We start from the raw sequence: 14278 nt of genomic DNA, 5'->3' as shown, positions 1-14278 counted from the left end.
GTCACACAGGCCCACAGTTCTATGATTTTGTCTGCAAGTTACAAATGCAAGCCCATGATCCCACCCACATACCTTTCCACTTATGTACACACATCTGGTGTTTTGCATAAATGTGAAAAAAGACTTTTGCTTCTCCCTGCATATGTGGGGTTTTTTTAACTGAAAAATGGGGATACTTACTGCATTTGGGGAGGACTGTAGCAGAGGCAGAGAAACTTACTTTGTGGGGCTCTGAGCAAAACCTTGAAAAGCTGAGATGGAAGAATCAGGAGGCGTGTGATAGTTACCCTACTCAGGTGGGCAAACTGTTTTGGCTCCCTTGGTTTTGATTTGAGATTATCTTTCCCACTGAATAGTGCCATTTTAATGGCCTTTTTGGACACGAAATTCTGTTTTAGCAGAAACAGCTTTCTGTAATATCAACATCTGTTTTAAATTACATGGAACGGTAATTTTAAGTTAGCAGTTTCTCAAATTTAAAACCAACCATGTACTTCAGATGTTTATTTTTAAGTTGCAAAGGCCTAGGTCTGTGTGGGGTTTTTGTCTTCACAGTATTTTTCCTCTCACTGTGAGGTTGCAAAACTACATTTCTGAAGACATTATAGAGATCTTTTGATCACAAAAATCAGATCTCATGTATACGGGCAATACTCCAAAAAATATCGAAGTATTATTATTTATGCTAGGGCCGTCCTTGGTTCATAAAGAAAATGGAAGCTTAGATGCAAAGGGCTTTCCTGTTGCTGTATTAGACTACCACCATATCAAGACAATAAGGTGGTCCTGACCAGAAGGCCTTGTGTCCTTCAAGTTCCACTTACTAACAGACTACCACTACTAACAACCTCCCTGGACAAAAACTGCATTTCCATACATTTCAGTACTTAGAAATGAAAGTTTTTTGAGCATGAAAACCCAGTAGCAATGCCTTAAAATCTAACCGAACAGATATTCCTCAAAGCTCTGTGCTGTGTGTTTCCTCTGCCTCCCCCTTAAAGTCTGTAAGGCTGTACTCCAAGATGTAAATCTCACCTGCTAAAACTGAGCACTGCCTCCAGTACCTTATATTTTTTTTTAAATCTAAAAGTAGTGGTGGTTATAAAGTTGCCATTTAACAATAATCAAAGGGGTATACTACTAAACAATCAACATAAATAACTTGTGAGTGAAGGGCAGAGTTGTTTAAAGGTCATACTTTTTCCTCATCTGTTTACTAAATGTTCTGTGCCCAAAGCCTTCTTGCCATTGAGCATAAGGAGCTATTTCGAATTAAGTAAGAGACCTTACAAAGCTAGGCTCAGCAGGGTGGATTCAGGTGTAATAAACACATTTTTTCTACATACACACTAACAAAGCTACTTTGTAAACAACACTTTATTATGAAACAGAACAAATACAGCATAATGCATCTAGCAGGAGCAAGCTACAGACACAGAATAGAAGAACAGCAATGACTCACACAACATACATAATCCTGCATCTAAAAAACAGGAGTAGAAGCAGAGGACAAAGACATTTGCACAGTTGAGAGCTATAAAGTGGTATTTTCTGCTGCAGTCATTCAGTCCCCAAGCAGATAAAAAAATAGCAAATTAAAAAAAAAAATTCTAAGTCATACATATATATACAAGCCATGGGTTTTTTGTGGTCAGTATTATAAAGATTTGTTTTCAGATGTCAAGACACAGCTTGAAAGTAACTTAATTCAGTCTTACATGTCACATATAACTCTACCTCCTTCTAAAAAAGTGAGGGTTAAAATACCATGAGATTAAATACTAACCGGCAGCAATGGAGACCATTCAGAATTTAGCAAGTCAGTTGACAGAGAGCCTCGAGCAGTAAGACTTGGCAGATAAAACCTAAACCTAATCTAAAAGCCCAAAGCAAACTTTAAAGCTACCTCGAAAATTAATATACTGTGATAAAGAAAAAACGGAATAATTGGGCTCTTACTACCATGGGTTAATCTCCCAGATCAAAAGCAGATCTTTCTATAAGTATATGTTTGCTATAATGTAAGATTTTTCTTTTTATTTGATGGAATTTGTTTGAATACTTCAGCCTGCAGACAAACAGCAGCAAACAAGATTCTCAAAGACTACAGAAAAATAAAGTAATTCAAACGTCAATATTAGACTTCATGCATCAGAAACACGACAGAAAACTGATCCTAATACTTCGAGGCTTTTTCTACTGGAATGATCTACCACCAATTTAATTAAACTTCCTATTACTTAGAAGCATTCACTTTCTTATTCAAAGATGAATAAAGCCGGATCTTTGAAATACTCATTAAAATACATTTAGGATATTCAACAAAAACAAGTTTTGGGGAGAATGGCATACGGCCCTCAGCTGCAGTGGTTGTTGTCCCCCAGAGCTCAGCAAGACCCATGCTGGAGCAGAGCAGCAAGCTGCGATTCAGAACACACCAAAGTGCAATTCTTTGTTTCTGGGCTGCTTCTTAAACACTGCTTCTGCACTCGCTGCCACAGCGGCTCGCGCGCTGAGCCACAAGCCCAGCTACACTGCAGAGGGCAGCTACAGCTCGGTCATGCACACAAACCGAAGAGGAAACCGGAGTAGGAGTAAGGTACAAATGAATTCTAGAGAGGTATCACCCATCTATCAAACAATCCTGCCTGGCGCATCAGGTTGGCTCCTACGAAGAGCAATAAATAATCATTCTCTGCTCTTAATGGTGTTAATTTTACATATTTTGGAATCATCAACTGTGGCATATTTACGCAAACAAACGTAACGAAAGCCCTAAGGTAGTCAAATATTATTTTGTCCCTTTTTAATATCCCCGATTTATATTACTATAGACACAACTGTTCTGGTATGCCTACCATGAATTCACTGAGAGCTGCAAGCACTGAAGTTTTCCCCTTTCCTGCCTTTTAGACAAGTCAGTCCTAAAATCTCTTAAGATTTCTCTTGCCACGTTTAAGATGCTGAGCTGCTTGTTGCCAAGCAAATGCTAGGGGCAGGAGATGACAAACAGCGTACATCCTCAAACATCAATCACCCACAGAAAGGCTCTCAACCAGATGAATCAGAAATCCATGAGGAAGAGATCTGTGAGGCGGTGTACAGATTAACCGAGTTCTATTTTAGGGTACTCCAGCCACTCCTAGTTGCGACGACAAAGCTCTTTCTCTGCAATCACGTTTCCTAACCCCTCCAAAAAGTAAATTTAAATGAAGCCGGTTTTAAAAACACGTTCCTCCCACCTCCCTGCCGCAAGAGCCCCCGGCCGCAGGGCAGGCCAGACCCTCGGCACCTTGTGCCCACCCGCAGCCCAGCGCCACGTCCCTGCCGGCTCCCTCGGCGACGGGAGGCAGCGCCCGGCCGGGGCAGACACTGAAGACACGAGGTGAGCGGAGAAGGAACGACCACAACAACAGCGTCCGCTCCGGCCACGCCGTGGGCAAACACGCGCTCCACTCTCCACGGCGCGTGGGTTTTGAGGTAACGTTTCCTCGTGGACAATAGGTGACATTGAGGAGGAGTGTCTGCAGGACAGAGGGGCGCAGCCGATGCCTGGAGAGGTCCCCCAGGCCGGGGAGGGGAGCGGGGGGCGTGGGGGTGCCCGCAGCGAGGGCTGCCCCGAGGGAGCCGCTCAACCGAAACAAGTAAGGGAGCACGGGGGCATTTCCCCGCAGCGCCGTCACCCACCACGGGGGACCTCCCAACGGCCCGAAAAAAAACCCCAAAGCCCCCAAATCCTGAAAAAGCACCGACAGCAAAAGAGGGTTTACCCTCCCCCTGACGGCCCGCTTTTGAGGCCGCCGTCCGGCGGGAAGCGCCTGTCCCGCCGCCCCCCTCTCCGCGGGCCGGGGCCAGCCCCCCGCCTCTCCCTTCGGCGGAGGCCACCCCCGGAGGGGCGAGGGGAGCCGAGCCGGGCGGCGCGGCAGGGTCCTCCCACGGCCGCCGGCCGCGGCGGAGGGCGGCCCGGGAGGAGGGCGCGGGTGCCGCCGGCGGGGCCCCCTCGGCCGCGGGCGGCACAGGCGCAGGCGCCGCGGAGGAGCGCCGAGCCGAGCCGGGCTGGGCCGTGCCGGGCAGGCCGCCCGCCCGCCGGCTGACAGGAGCGCGCCTCGCACTCCCTTCGCTCCGCTCCGCTGCCCGCCCCACCGCGGGGCCCGCTCTGGGCGGCGAGGAGAGCCCGGCCCGGCCCGCGCAGCGGCCGCAGCAGCGCCTCCAGCCCCACCGCTGCCGCGGCGGCAGACGCGGGGGCTGCCTCCCCGGGCTGTGCCCGCCCGCCCCGCGCCGCGCCCCTACCCCTTGGCGTGCTCGGCCTCCTCCTCATTGTCGCCGTCTATGCCGCAGGTGTCCTGGTCATCCAGCTCCAGGCTCTGCTGACTGGCCGCAGACTCGCTGTCCTCCGCCATCACGGGGGAAGGAGGGAGGGGAGGGGGCGGGGGAGCCTATGAAAGGAACCGGGGCGCACGGGCAGATGCAGTCCGGAGGAGCTCCCTCTAGCTGCTGTCCTCCCCCGTGCCGGCGGAGGAGGCGGCGGAGGCCGCCAGGACTGCCCGGGCGCTCCCCGCCACCCCGCGGGGGACCGGACCGGACGGGACCGGGGAGGGGCGGGGCGGGGCCGGGCCGGGCCCCGCCGCGGGGGGCTCCGCGCCCTGCCCTGCCCTGCCCTGCCCTGCCCCTCACACCCGGCGGGGCCGCCCCTGGGCCCGGCCCCCGTCTCACCCCCTGGTAGCCGACATCCAACCCGGCCTTCCACGAGACTCAGGGCCCCGCGGGGCGCCCCCCCGCGGCCCGGGCGCTGCCCCCCGCCGCCCCCCGCCGCCGGGGGAGGCCTGAGGCGTAGGCCCGGCGGGACCCGGCCCGGCGCCGTGGGGTCGGGGCCTGCAGGCCCGCGGGGCCCGCTCGGTGGGGCGGTGGCTGCCGGGTCTCGGCAGCATCGGGGCGCGTTTTGCCAGCTGCCCGTGTTCCCTGCGCACCATGAATACTTCGACGCCAAAGTTGCCGCTGGTAGACGCTGCTGAGGCCGCCGTGGCCACCGGCTCTCGAAGGACTTGTTGTTTTCCCGAAGCCTTTTGTATTTCTACAAGATCCATGCTAGAAAAACTTCAGTTGAATGGTAGTGATTTGAACCCGGGAAAACAAATAAAGAGCAACTTGTATTAATTACTTGAACTCCCATGATTTCCAGTGTCATATCAAGATTTCTGGACGAGATTCAGAATTTCTGAGTGATTGGTTTGGCAGTGCTGCCAAACATCGCATTAAAATGTAACAATAGTATGCATCAGTTGTAATTTCTCCTCATCCCCACTGCCCTCTTGAAAGTCATTTAATGTAAGGACGATAATGCTTCCTCCCATTTTGATTTAAGGTGGTGATTTGGATTACTTTTTGCTATTTTTGATTTAAGGTGGTGTAATGTTTTGCTCTTATCAGATACTGCAGATGACATGACAAGTAAAACATCTCACTGGCCAAGCAGAAGACAGCTAGATGTCCCTCCAGCTGTACCCTCACAGGCAAACTCTGAATTTATGCGTATCAGGCACCAGCCCTGGGCCACTCTGTGTCCTGCTGCGCTTGGTCCTTTACAACATGTGACTTGCCACAGGAACTTGTAATTCAAATTCATAAGTCTTGAAGAGCCAAAGGCAGACAATGTAATGATAAAAAAATCCAAGGCCCAGGTCACCCTGTCAGCTGTATTTTTCTATAACAATTTTCCTAAGCTACCTCCCAAATTCTCTCGGTCTAACCACGTAATCAGTTGTATCAAAGTGCTGCCCTCGTGCTATCAGCTAATTACTGAAATTTGTTTCCTGCCACGGGTGGACCTGTGGAAGCCCCTCCTGCTTTGCTGTGAAAGCCCAGAGGGAAACACAGTTCTGAATGGGTGAGGGAGTATGGGTTTATCAGCTGTATCATGGTACACTCCGATGTCTTATGACTATGGTCAAATCTTCAGTGACTAATCTATGTTGAATTCCATCATCTGAAAGGTATTTTCTGTCTTGACAGTTTTGAAATACTAGCTGCGGTGACTGGAAAATTCAAGGGTACCAAATCAATAAGGTTAGAAAATATTCAACCAGCACATTCCAAATAAAATAAACTGTGACAAAGCACATACATCTTTAAAAACAGCAGTTGTTCCTGAATATGGCTAAATTGTTAAGGTGGTGTTGGTCTTCCACAAATAAATAAAGGCAGAAGGAAACAAGTTCTAGACAGCTGGCCTACCCTCAACTATTGCAAAACTGATGGAGTCTGTCATTAACACTTGGCCAAGCATGACCTCCCAGTGTCAAGTCATTGCTGTAGTTCAGAGGGGAAATGTGCCTACCATGTTACCACAGTTTGAAATGACCTTTAGAAGTAAACCCTCATTCAGTTGTAATGTATAGGAGAGAAAGAAAATCTCACAACAAAGGCACAATACCTTTTCAATAGTTTTCAGTTAAAAACCCCAATTGTGAACAGCTGCCCCATAGCCTGGAGAGAAGTTATTCCAGTGATTACTAGTGATTTTTTTGCTCCTCATAATAATGTGTAGGAGAAAGTGAAGAACAGTATGTCAGTGACTAAACAGCTATACTGAATCACTGTCTTGGAGAAACTGTGGGTTTAACCATCTTCTGTCCTTTACCACAGTTTTCCTTACTTCATTGAGATAAATGGAGTTTAGGAAGCCTGGATCCTGACTCTTCTTGCAGTTCACTGTGATAATAAAATAGGTACTATGAATCCCTCCCAGCAAGCTACCATGTGCTGTCCCCTGCTGGAAGGTCTCCCTGGAAGGGGGATCAAGAAGACTATCGTTGCAGAATGGCTACTATTCTAGACTTCATGGGATGTGTGAAGAATATCCTTATGGATATTACAGTTTATCTCCTGAGAGGCACAACTGAGATTGTACTCCAGATTCGAGTGGTACAAGGCCAGAGGACAACGCTAAATTGTGCTTTGTGTTTCATGGATATGTGACTTTTGCTTATACCACAAGTAGAGAAGTTGACCGGAAGCGAGAGATATGCATCTGTCCTGCACTGAGGATTTCTGATGTAGCTTCGCATTTCTGTAGTTGTCAACCAGATTCCAAGAGTGTTTCAATTCACTCTACAGACACTGCTCAGCAGTTGCACTACTCAATAGATGTTGGCTGTCACGTGTATAGGTATCTTCCCAAAACAGAGCAGCAAGGTGGAAAAAATGTACCCCTGTATTTCAGGACCCCACATGTGCAACCACCATGAGTTAACAGAGTATGTACCACTAGGTGAGTAGCAACACGGATGGTACCGGACATGCCTGAACAGGCTGTCTGTGGGCATCTGTACTCCCAAGAGCTCTGTTGTTGTGGGCGGGTATGTCTGGGAACTCCCCAAACAGGGCATACGAGTGATGCAGGCATAACCCACACACTCACGCCAGCCTAAGCAGACCATCAAAAGCTATCAGAAATGTTTCATTTTGAACTTACCAGGTAAAAGCCTGTGTTTGTGAAGGTGTGAATTTACTGGTTTTAATCGATTAAAAAGACCTCTTCCTAGATGTACAGGGAAGATAAAAGCCTTTTATTTTATGAAGATTAAAAAGAAGAAAGCACAGGCATTTTACACAAAAGCTAAAAAATGAGTAACAAAGGAAAAGAGACTTCCTAATCAGGAAATACACCTCACTTAATACTAAAGAGCATAACATGAAATCAATTAAAATCATTCCAGCATTTGATGAATTATTCATTGATTGGTTGGTTATTTTCATAGGTCTCCTTAGAACATTAGTAGCAACTCTAGGTTTGCTGCTGGATGTAGCCAAAATATCCAGTTGCTTATGGCAACAAATTGAAAGGAAGAAAGAAAGGTCAAACACTACAGATGTAGCTCTGCCTCGCTGCTCCCACCACTGTCAGCCACCGAGGAACAGACCAGTGTACAGGGGACCCTCTACACCACCATAAATCCCAGCTTTCTGGATATTTCCCCATCCTACTTCCCTTCCCAGGTTCCGTCTTTCCTCTGCATTGCTTAACAGATGCAGTCATGGGTGGGTCGTGGCTACACAAAATTAACTTGTGCCTACAATTCTGAGAGGCTTTGAGACACATTGAACATAAATATACGAGTAAAGGCCCAGATCCACAAATGGACTTTGGTGTCACCATGTTTAACTTTTTCCTAGTTGACTCCCACAGCAAAATCCAGGACTCAAAGCTCTACAAACATTCAAATACTTTGGGCATTTCAGTGGCTGATGTAAGTTTAAAAGAACCCTAGGCTACTGAGGGAGGAGCCATCAAAGTTTGGCAGTAAGAAATACTGAGGACTGGGAAGCCTTAACTCCCAGGGTTGTATGGGGCTTTGTCAGATCTCATCCACTGGATGAACCATCAAGTGAGGCTGTGTAGGACGTGGTCAGGGTCGTACCCTTCTTCTCTTTGCTCTTCTGCAGCTGAATAAAGCCAGCCAGTCACAGATCCAGTTTCTCTCAAGGAGCCAGACACAATCCAGACCTGTTTATCTGCCTAGTGATACATATTCATTACCTCCCAGTGAGCTAGTGGTATGTAATACAGCATTCAGACTACTGGCATCATCTGATTAATCTATGTGTTCTGAGTATTAAACACTGCAGAAGAAAAGTACCTGAAATTTTCATGCAGTCATAGGACTGCTCCTAACTTTACACACCACTTTGAAATACCCATGGCATTTATAATTTAAAATGGATTTGATATTGCATATAATAAACAACTTGGTGTGAACTTTTTGTAATCTTGTAAATTGGAAGCAAAACTGATCCAATTTGAAAATTAGCTAATAGGTTAGTGTTTTCTTTGTTTTCTTAACAAATATTTAAAAAAAAAAAGTTATGGAGCAAATAGCTATGTTTAGCCTTTGCTTCATGTAAGTGCCTACTAGTACTACCTCACAATTATTTTTTTTAACTGGCTACTCTTTATGCTGAGAATTTAAATACTGCCTTCTCCAGTCCTGAATGAGAAGCCAGGGTAAGAGAATAGAGATTCAAAATACACTGCAACAAATGCACCAAAACATATGTATATAGTTGTCAGCTAACAGAAGAGGTAGAGATAGTTAGGGAACAAAATGAGCTTGTGATCCCATATGTTGCACACATGTATCCATGTGAGATCGTCTCAGATCTTTATGGTTTGTCTCACCCACTTTATGTCTTCTTAGCCTCCTGCTGCATACCACACTTGGTGAGCTGCAGCCTTGCCTGTCTCACACAGCCCACTTGCTTCTGGCCTGTGTTGGCTGCAGCATTCAAACCGGGGGGGGACAGCCCACTCTTTCCACTCTCTGCTGCACTCTGACGTTCAGCTTTTATGTTTTAAAATGCAGCTCATACTATACCTCCTCTATTTTACATCTTACCTTTTGCACTGAAGCATCTACATCTCCGTGCCGGTGCCTGCATCAGCAAGGCTGTAGGCTATACAGCATTTAAAAAGGGTTAGGCATTTACATGCATAATGAAAACATACCGTAGCATTAAAAAATGTGTATGATAAATACAAACCCTCATGCTTAAGGGTATAAGTGATAAGGATAGGAAGACTTTTATAATAAGACTGTGGCTTTATTATTACTGGTAGAAATTTCTTCCCCGGTTTTCTGAAGCATCTGGTTTTGATGATTGTTGGAAGCAGGATACCAGGCTTAGATCAAACACAGGTTCAAACTGGTTGCAGCATTGCAATTCCTCTGTTCTTAGGGTCTTTAGCCCAAAAAGGTAAAAAATAAATAATGTTTTACATTAAAATATATTAAATAATCAGAACAGACTCCTAAATAATAATAATTATTCATATATATATTTTGCATTTCCATGTCTATTTTTTCATATATATATATTTTGCATTTCCATGTCTATTTTTTCTAACTCTTTCAAACTTCTCAAACTATATATGTGCCTGAGAATTAGGGGTGACACATTTATTGACAAAGATGGTTTTCACGCTGGTGCTGCAGGAGCTCTGGCCAATACTCAGCAATTACTTCTGCACATCCAGTCTCTGAATCAACCCAATTTACTCCTGTCAGCTCCTAAATCAGTTCTCCCATCAACCTTTTACAGTTCCCCTGTATCAATTCACCTGCTGTTTCCTCCTTTTTGCAGGGAGGCTGCAGGTACAGCAAAGATGTTTTCTTTCCCAGATTCTAGATGGAGGAAGTGATAGATACATGAATTATTCTTCATCTCTTGACCATTTCAGTTATTTTCCAAAATGAATTTTTTCAGTTTTCTTTTTGTCTGTTTCTGATAGTTCTTTATCCCCAAACATAAAGGGACTCTTTCCTGTGATAGATTTACGTTTTTTACTGCTAGACTGAAGAGGCTACACCCTGACTACAACTCTCAGAGCATTTGTAATAGATTAGTACTATTAGGGTGTTCCTACATGTCCTGTTTTGTCCTAGCATGTTTAACACTGTTAGACACCCTGATATGGAGACTAGAGTCTGGAAACCTTGAGAATATGAAGTAGGACAGTTCTCAAAGTTCAGGCCCAGAGAAGGAAACCTTAAAGTCTCCCATCTCCAAACAAATGGTATATCTATCAAATACTTTAGTATCCACTACCAATTTTATTAGCATGAACCCCTTTTATTTGGAAAGGTGCTCTTCTAGTGTTGGGAGACTGCAGTCTAAAGACAGGCAGACCTTGGATAAGAATAGTATTTTATGATGAACAGAATGCTCCTTGTGATGACAACCTTCTCAGGGATAGTATGTTGTTACTTTTGGGTAGAGGCCTTATTTCCAACATTTCCATGATAGCAAACAGAAAATTATTTCCAGTGTTCTGTCGGCTTCTCCAACTAGAAGTATCCCATTAACTTACAAATCGGGTGACTGGATAATGCCAATAAAGGTTCTGCATACCTTCTGCAGATTAGAAGCAGATTAACAGCATTGTCCAGGATGCACGCTACCATGTGGAGAATTACATGGAATTAAGAAGTGTCTCATGAACATAATGTCTTCCCTAGGAAGAAAACGGGAAATCAGACTCTGTTATAACTCCTCCATTTCCATGCAAAATTTCAGGAGATTTTACAGTAAGATTTTACCCTTCAAAATTTTACAACTTTCTGCAAAAGAAAAGCCTCTGTCAAATGTTGCAACAATTGAAGAGTAAATTACTTAAAATATAAACATTAAACAAGCCTTAATCCCCAAATTTAGACCTCAGGTCTAGGCTAGCAGGCAAGTGTGAATAAATCTCATGGTCAGGGCCGTAGGCACAGCATACTTAGCATCAAGCATGGCTTTCACCCTGCATGGCTTTCACCCTGCAATGTCAAGACAAGGACAATCAAGTTAATTAATACAAGCTTCCATGAGCTCTTATGCTGGTTCTTCCAGTCAGCCTAGGTGAGTGACCTCTACTTTGAAATTGCTTTATGTTGAAATGCTGAAACTAGCATGTAAACCAGCTTTTATATTAGATGTATTTATATACACAGATGTGCATGTACATGCATGTACGTACACACACACACACATTTATGTAGGTTTACTTTGCTGATTTCAAGGGATAAAAGGCCAATCCAGCTCTCAAAAGAAAAATACTCCTTATATGGGTGAACTCGGCTCTCGCGTTCTGCTTCCCTCATTGCTTTTGTGTTAATACAGGATTATGAGATGTTAAATTGAAGGTAGAGCTAATGGCACAGACACAAAGAGGCAGATAGCCTGAGAAAGCTCACCCTTACCAACACTTAAAAGTAGCTTTACTGAGCGTGTCATGTTGTATGTCCCATCGATGTTGGCCTCACAGCATGGCACAAAACTGAAGGTGGAATCAGGGGGTTGAGTTTATAGAAGGGGCATTCCCTGAAGACAGGGAAGAGGGAAACCAAAACGTGCAATCTCTCTCATCTCCAAGGACAGGGGACACTGAGGGAAAGGTCCTGCCCTAAGCATGTAGGTAAGGGTAGTATGTAGGCAGATCTCCTGCTGTGTTATTCTTTTCATTGTAGATTTCCCTTAGTTTGAGATGTGGTTTCAGCCTCTGTTGATGGAAAACTTCCAGAAGAAACGTGTAGGGAACAGAATCTAGCTGGAGTAGCTTGTGCTGCATATGCCACAGCCAGAGCTGTAAGCTCCAGCGTAAGAGTAGGACAGTAACAGTTTTCTACCCAGGGGGAGGAGCTCAGGGGCCAACCTGCTGGGAGTGTGCTTGTGAAAAACTGGTGAGAAGATGGTCCTGAGGCTTTTTTAAACTCCCTACAACCACTAAATCACCAAACCCCTTTAAAAATCAATGCCTGTAACAGGAGCCCTTTGAAATAATTTCGTCCAGCTTTGATGCCCAACATCTCTTGTAGCAGGACCAGCCAATCCTTTGAAAGTGGGATTTCTCATCCCACAGTATTTCAAGCACCATTTCCTACCTTTATAATATAAAACTGGAAGAACCATTCCTCACTCTGTTGGGTTTATTCAGGAGTCTATCTCCAGTCATGTGAGCACAAAGTCCTTCTTTCCAGAATTACAAAAATAAACTGTAAACAAGGGTTTCATTTGCACCTCCCTGTTGTCATCACATTTTCCTTCCCTGCGGCTGTAAGCTTCCAAGGCAGAAGAGATATTTAATGATCAAACATACTAACTGGCACTGTTTATCCTAGAAGAAAAGCACATCAATAAATAAGAAATACTTCAGAGTTAAGTGATAATAGACCAGGTGCCACATTTTGCAAGCTAATAACCTGTGGATACGAGAGGATTATTGCTAAAAAGAACTACATACCCTTTCTGTTATTACTGTCAAAGAGAAGACAGTACCTGGTGTCAATTTACCAGTTGGAATTACACAAGTAACATAAAAAAGCACTTCTCTAGTCTGAAAATGGCACTTGACTGCTGCACAGTCGTCTACCCAAAGCTCCAATTCCAAATGGTTTGCAGCCTCCAAATGAAAATATTAGACATATATGAAAATATCATATAATGAAAATATTGTTTACATATAATGATATAAATTATATCATCATATCACATATATAGCATATATTTTTATATATATATATGAGTAAGGTTAGCACTAAACCTGCCAGCTTACATTTGTCTGTAAGGAGAGAGGAAAAGAATAGTAATTGAGTTGCTCTTATTTTTCTCAACTTTTGAAACAATTTGTAGTTAAAATTGTTTTAACTTTATTTTAATCTAAAACCAAGGTGATATTCACAAGGTGAGAGAAAACAGGCACATTTACACCTGAACACACTACACTGCCATCACTGATGATGCATTTTGATTTGAATAGAGATGTTACAAGCTGAATACTGCCCCAGCTAAGATGCTGGGCACTGACTCAAGCTGACAGGGATCTCCACACTTGGGCTGAGAGCAGGTCCATGAAACAACTGATGATCTTCTGCCAGCTGCCTACTGGTGTTATTGAGGTTATAAACTTATTTATATTGAAATTATAAACTGTTTTATTCACAGTATGGATGGAGAAACAGTTCACCACCAGATGGCAGACAGTCCAACTTTAAGAATTTCAAACATTGAAGCGATGCAAACAGCAGCACTGATTAAAAAAACCCTTAACTGTCGCCCACTCATTTTAGAAAAGCAAACTAACATTAATCATGTTTGACCAAGTCCAAAGATGTACTGGATGGCTGCTACCATGGCCCATTCCCCAGGTTACAGCCTATTGCTAAGTTACGAAGTACTGTTGTTATAACAAGTTTTAATCCTCACGTGAATTCTCGGTTAAGAAAAAAACACAATGCTTTTTTGGTTCACTAGGACCCTTCCTAGAGAAAGAGTAAATATCTAATCCAACACTTGTTCATTTACACCTGTACTATTCTATAGGCTGAACCCTACATGGGACATGTGATTTCTTACTAATTTCTTACTAATTTCAACCATGTTGAAAATTTGGATAGCAAAATAAAATTGGTCCTCCGGAGCATTCATGGATAGAAGGAAGGGCAGAAAATTAAAATACTGCCAAGGTATTTCAAAAGTGCTTAATTCACTCTGCTAAAGCTACTTAATCTTTCCTGTAAGAGAGAAAAGCATCATGAGCAATTTCCAAATGGTGGGGTTTCTTTGTAAGCTGTTCATCCAAGCTCAGTACCATGATTTTGTAGATGTGAGTAACATGTTAGATTGCAAATGCTCTGAGGCAGGAAACACTTTTTTCCCCTGTATCTGTAGACGGTTTAGCATGCTGGTACCCTGACAAACCACTTAAATAATAAAAGGTCTTTATCACAATAAGTAAAGATGC

The 14278-nt window shown here is 44.3% G+C and overlaps 1 protein-coding gene across 1 annotated transcript in view; it reads right to left on the bottom strand.

Moving 5' to 3' along the window:
- The window catches only part of NMT2 (N-myristoyltransferase 2), a 30812-nt gene extending 26263 nt beyond the window's left edge, over positions 1-4549 (bottom strand). The window contains exon 1 of the mRNA XM_074900210.1: positions 4291-4549. Within this exon, the coding sequence (XP_074756311.1) occupies positions 4291-4400 (110 nt within the window). The 5' untranslated portion in view covers positions 4401-4549. The remainder of the gene's footprint in view (positions 1-4290) is intronic.
- Positions 4550-14278: the final 9729 nt, after the last annotated feature.

The sequence above is a fragment of the Athene noctua genome, chromosome 2 (genome assembly GCF_965140245.1).
Source record: "Athene noctua chromosome 2, bAthNoc1.hap1.1, whole genome shotgun sequence".
NCBI classification, from domain to species: domain Eukaryota; kingdom Metazoa; phylum Chordata; class Aves; order Strigiformes; family Strigidae; genus Athene; species Athene noctua.
The sequence above is the reverse complement of the archived record's forward strand: the minus strand, read 5'-3'. Positions and strand labels throughout refer to the sequence as shown.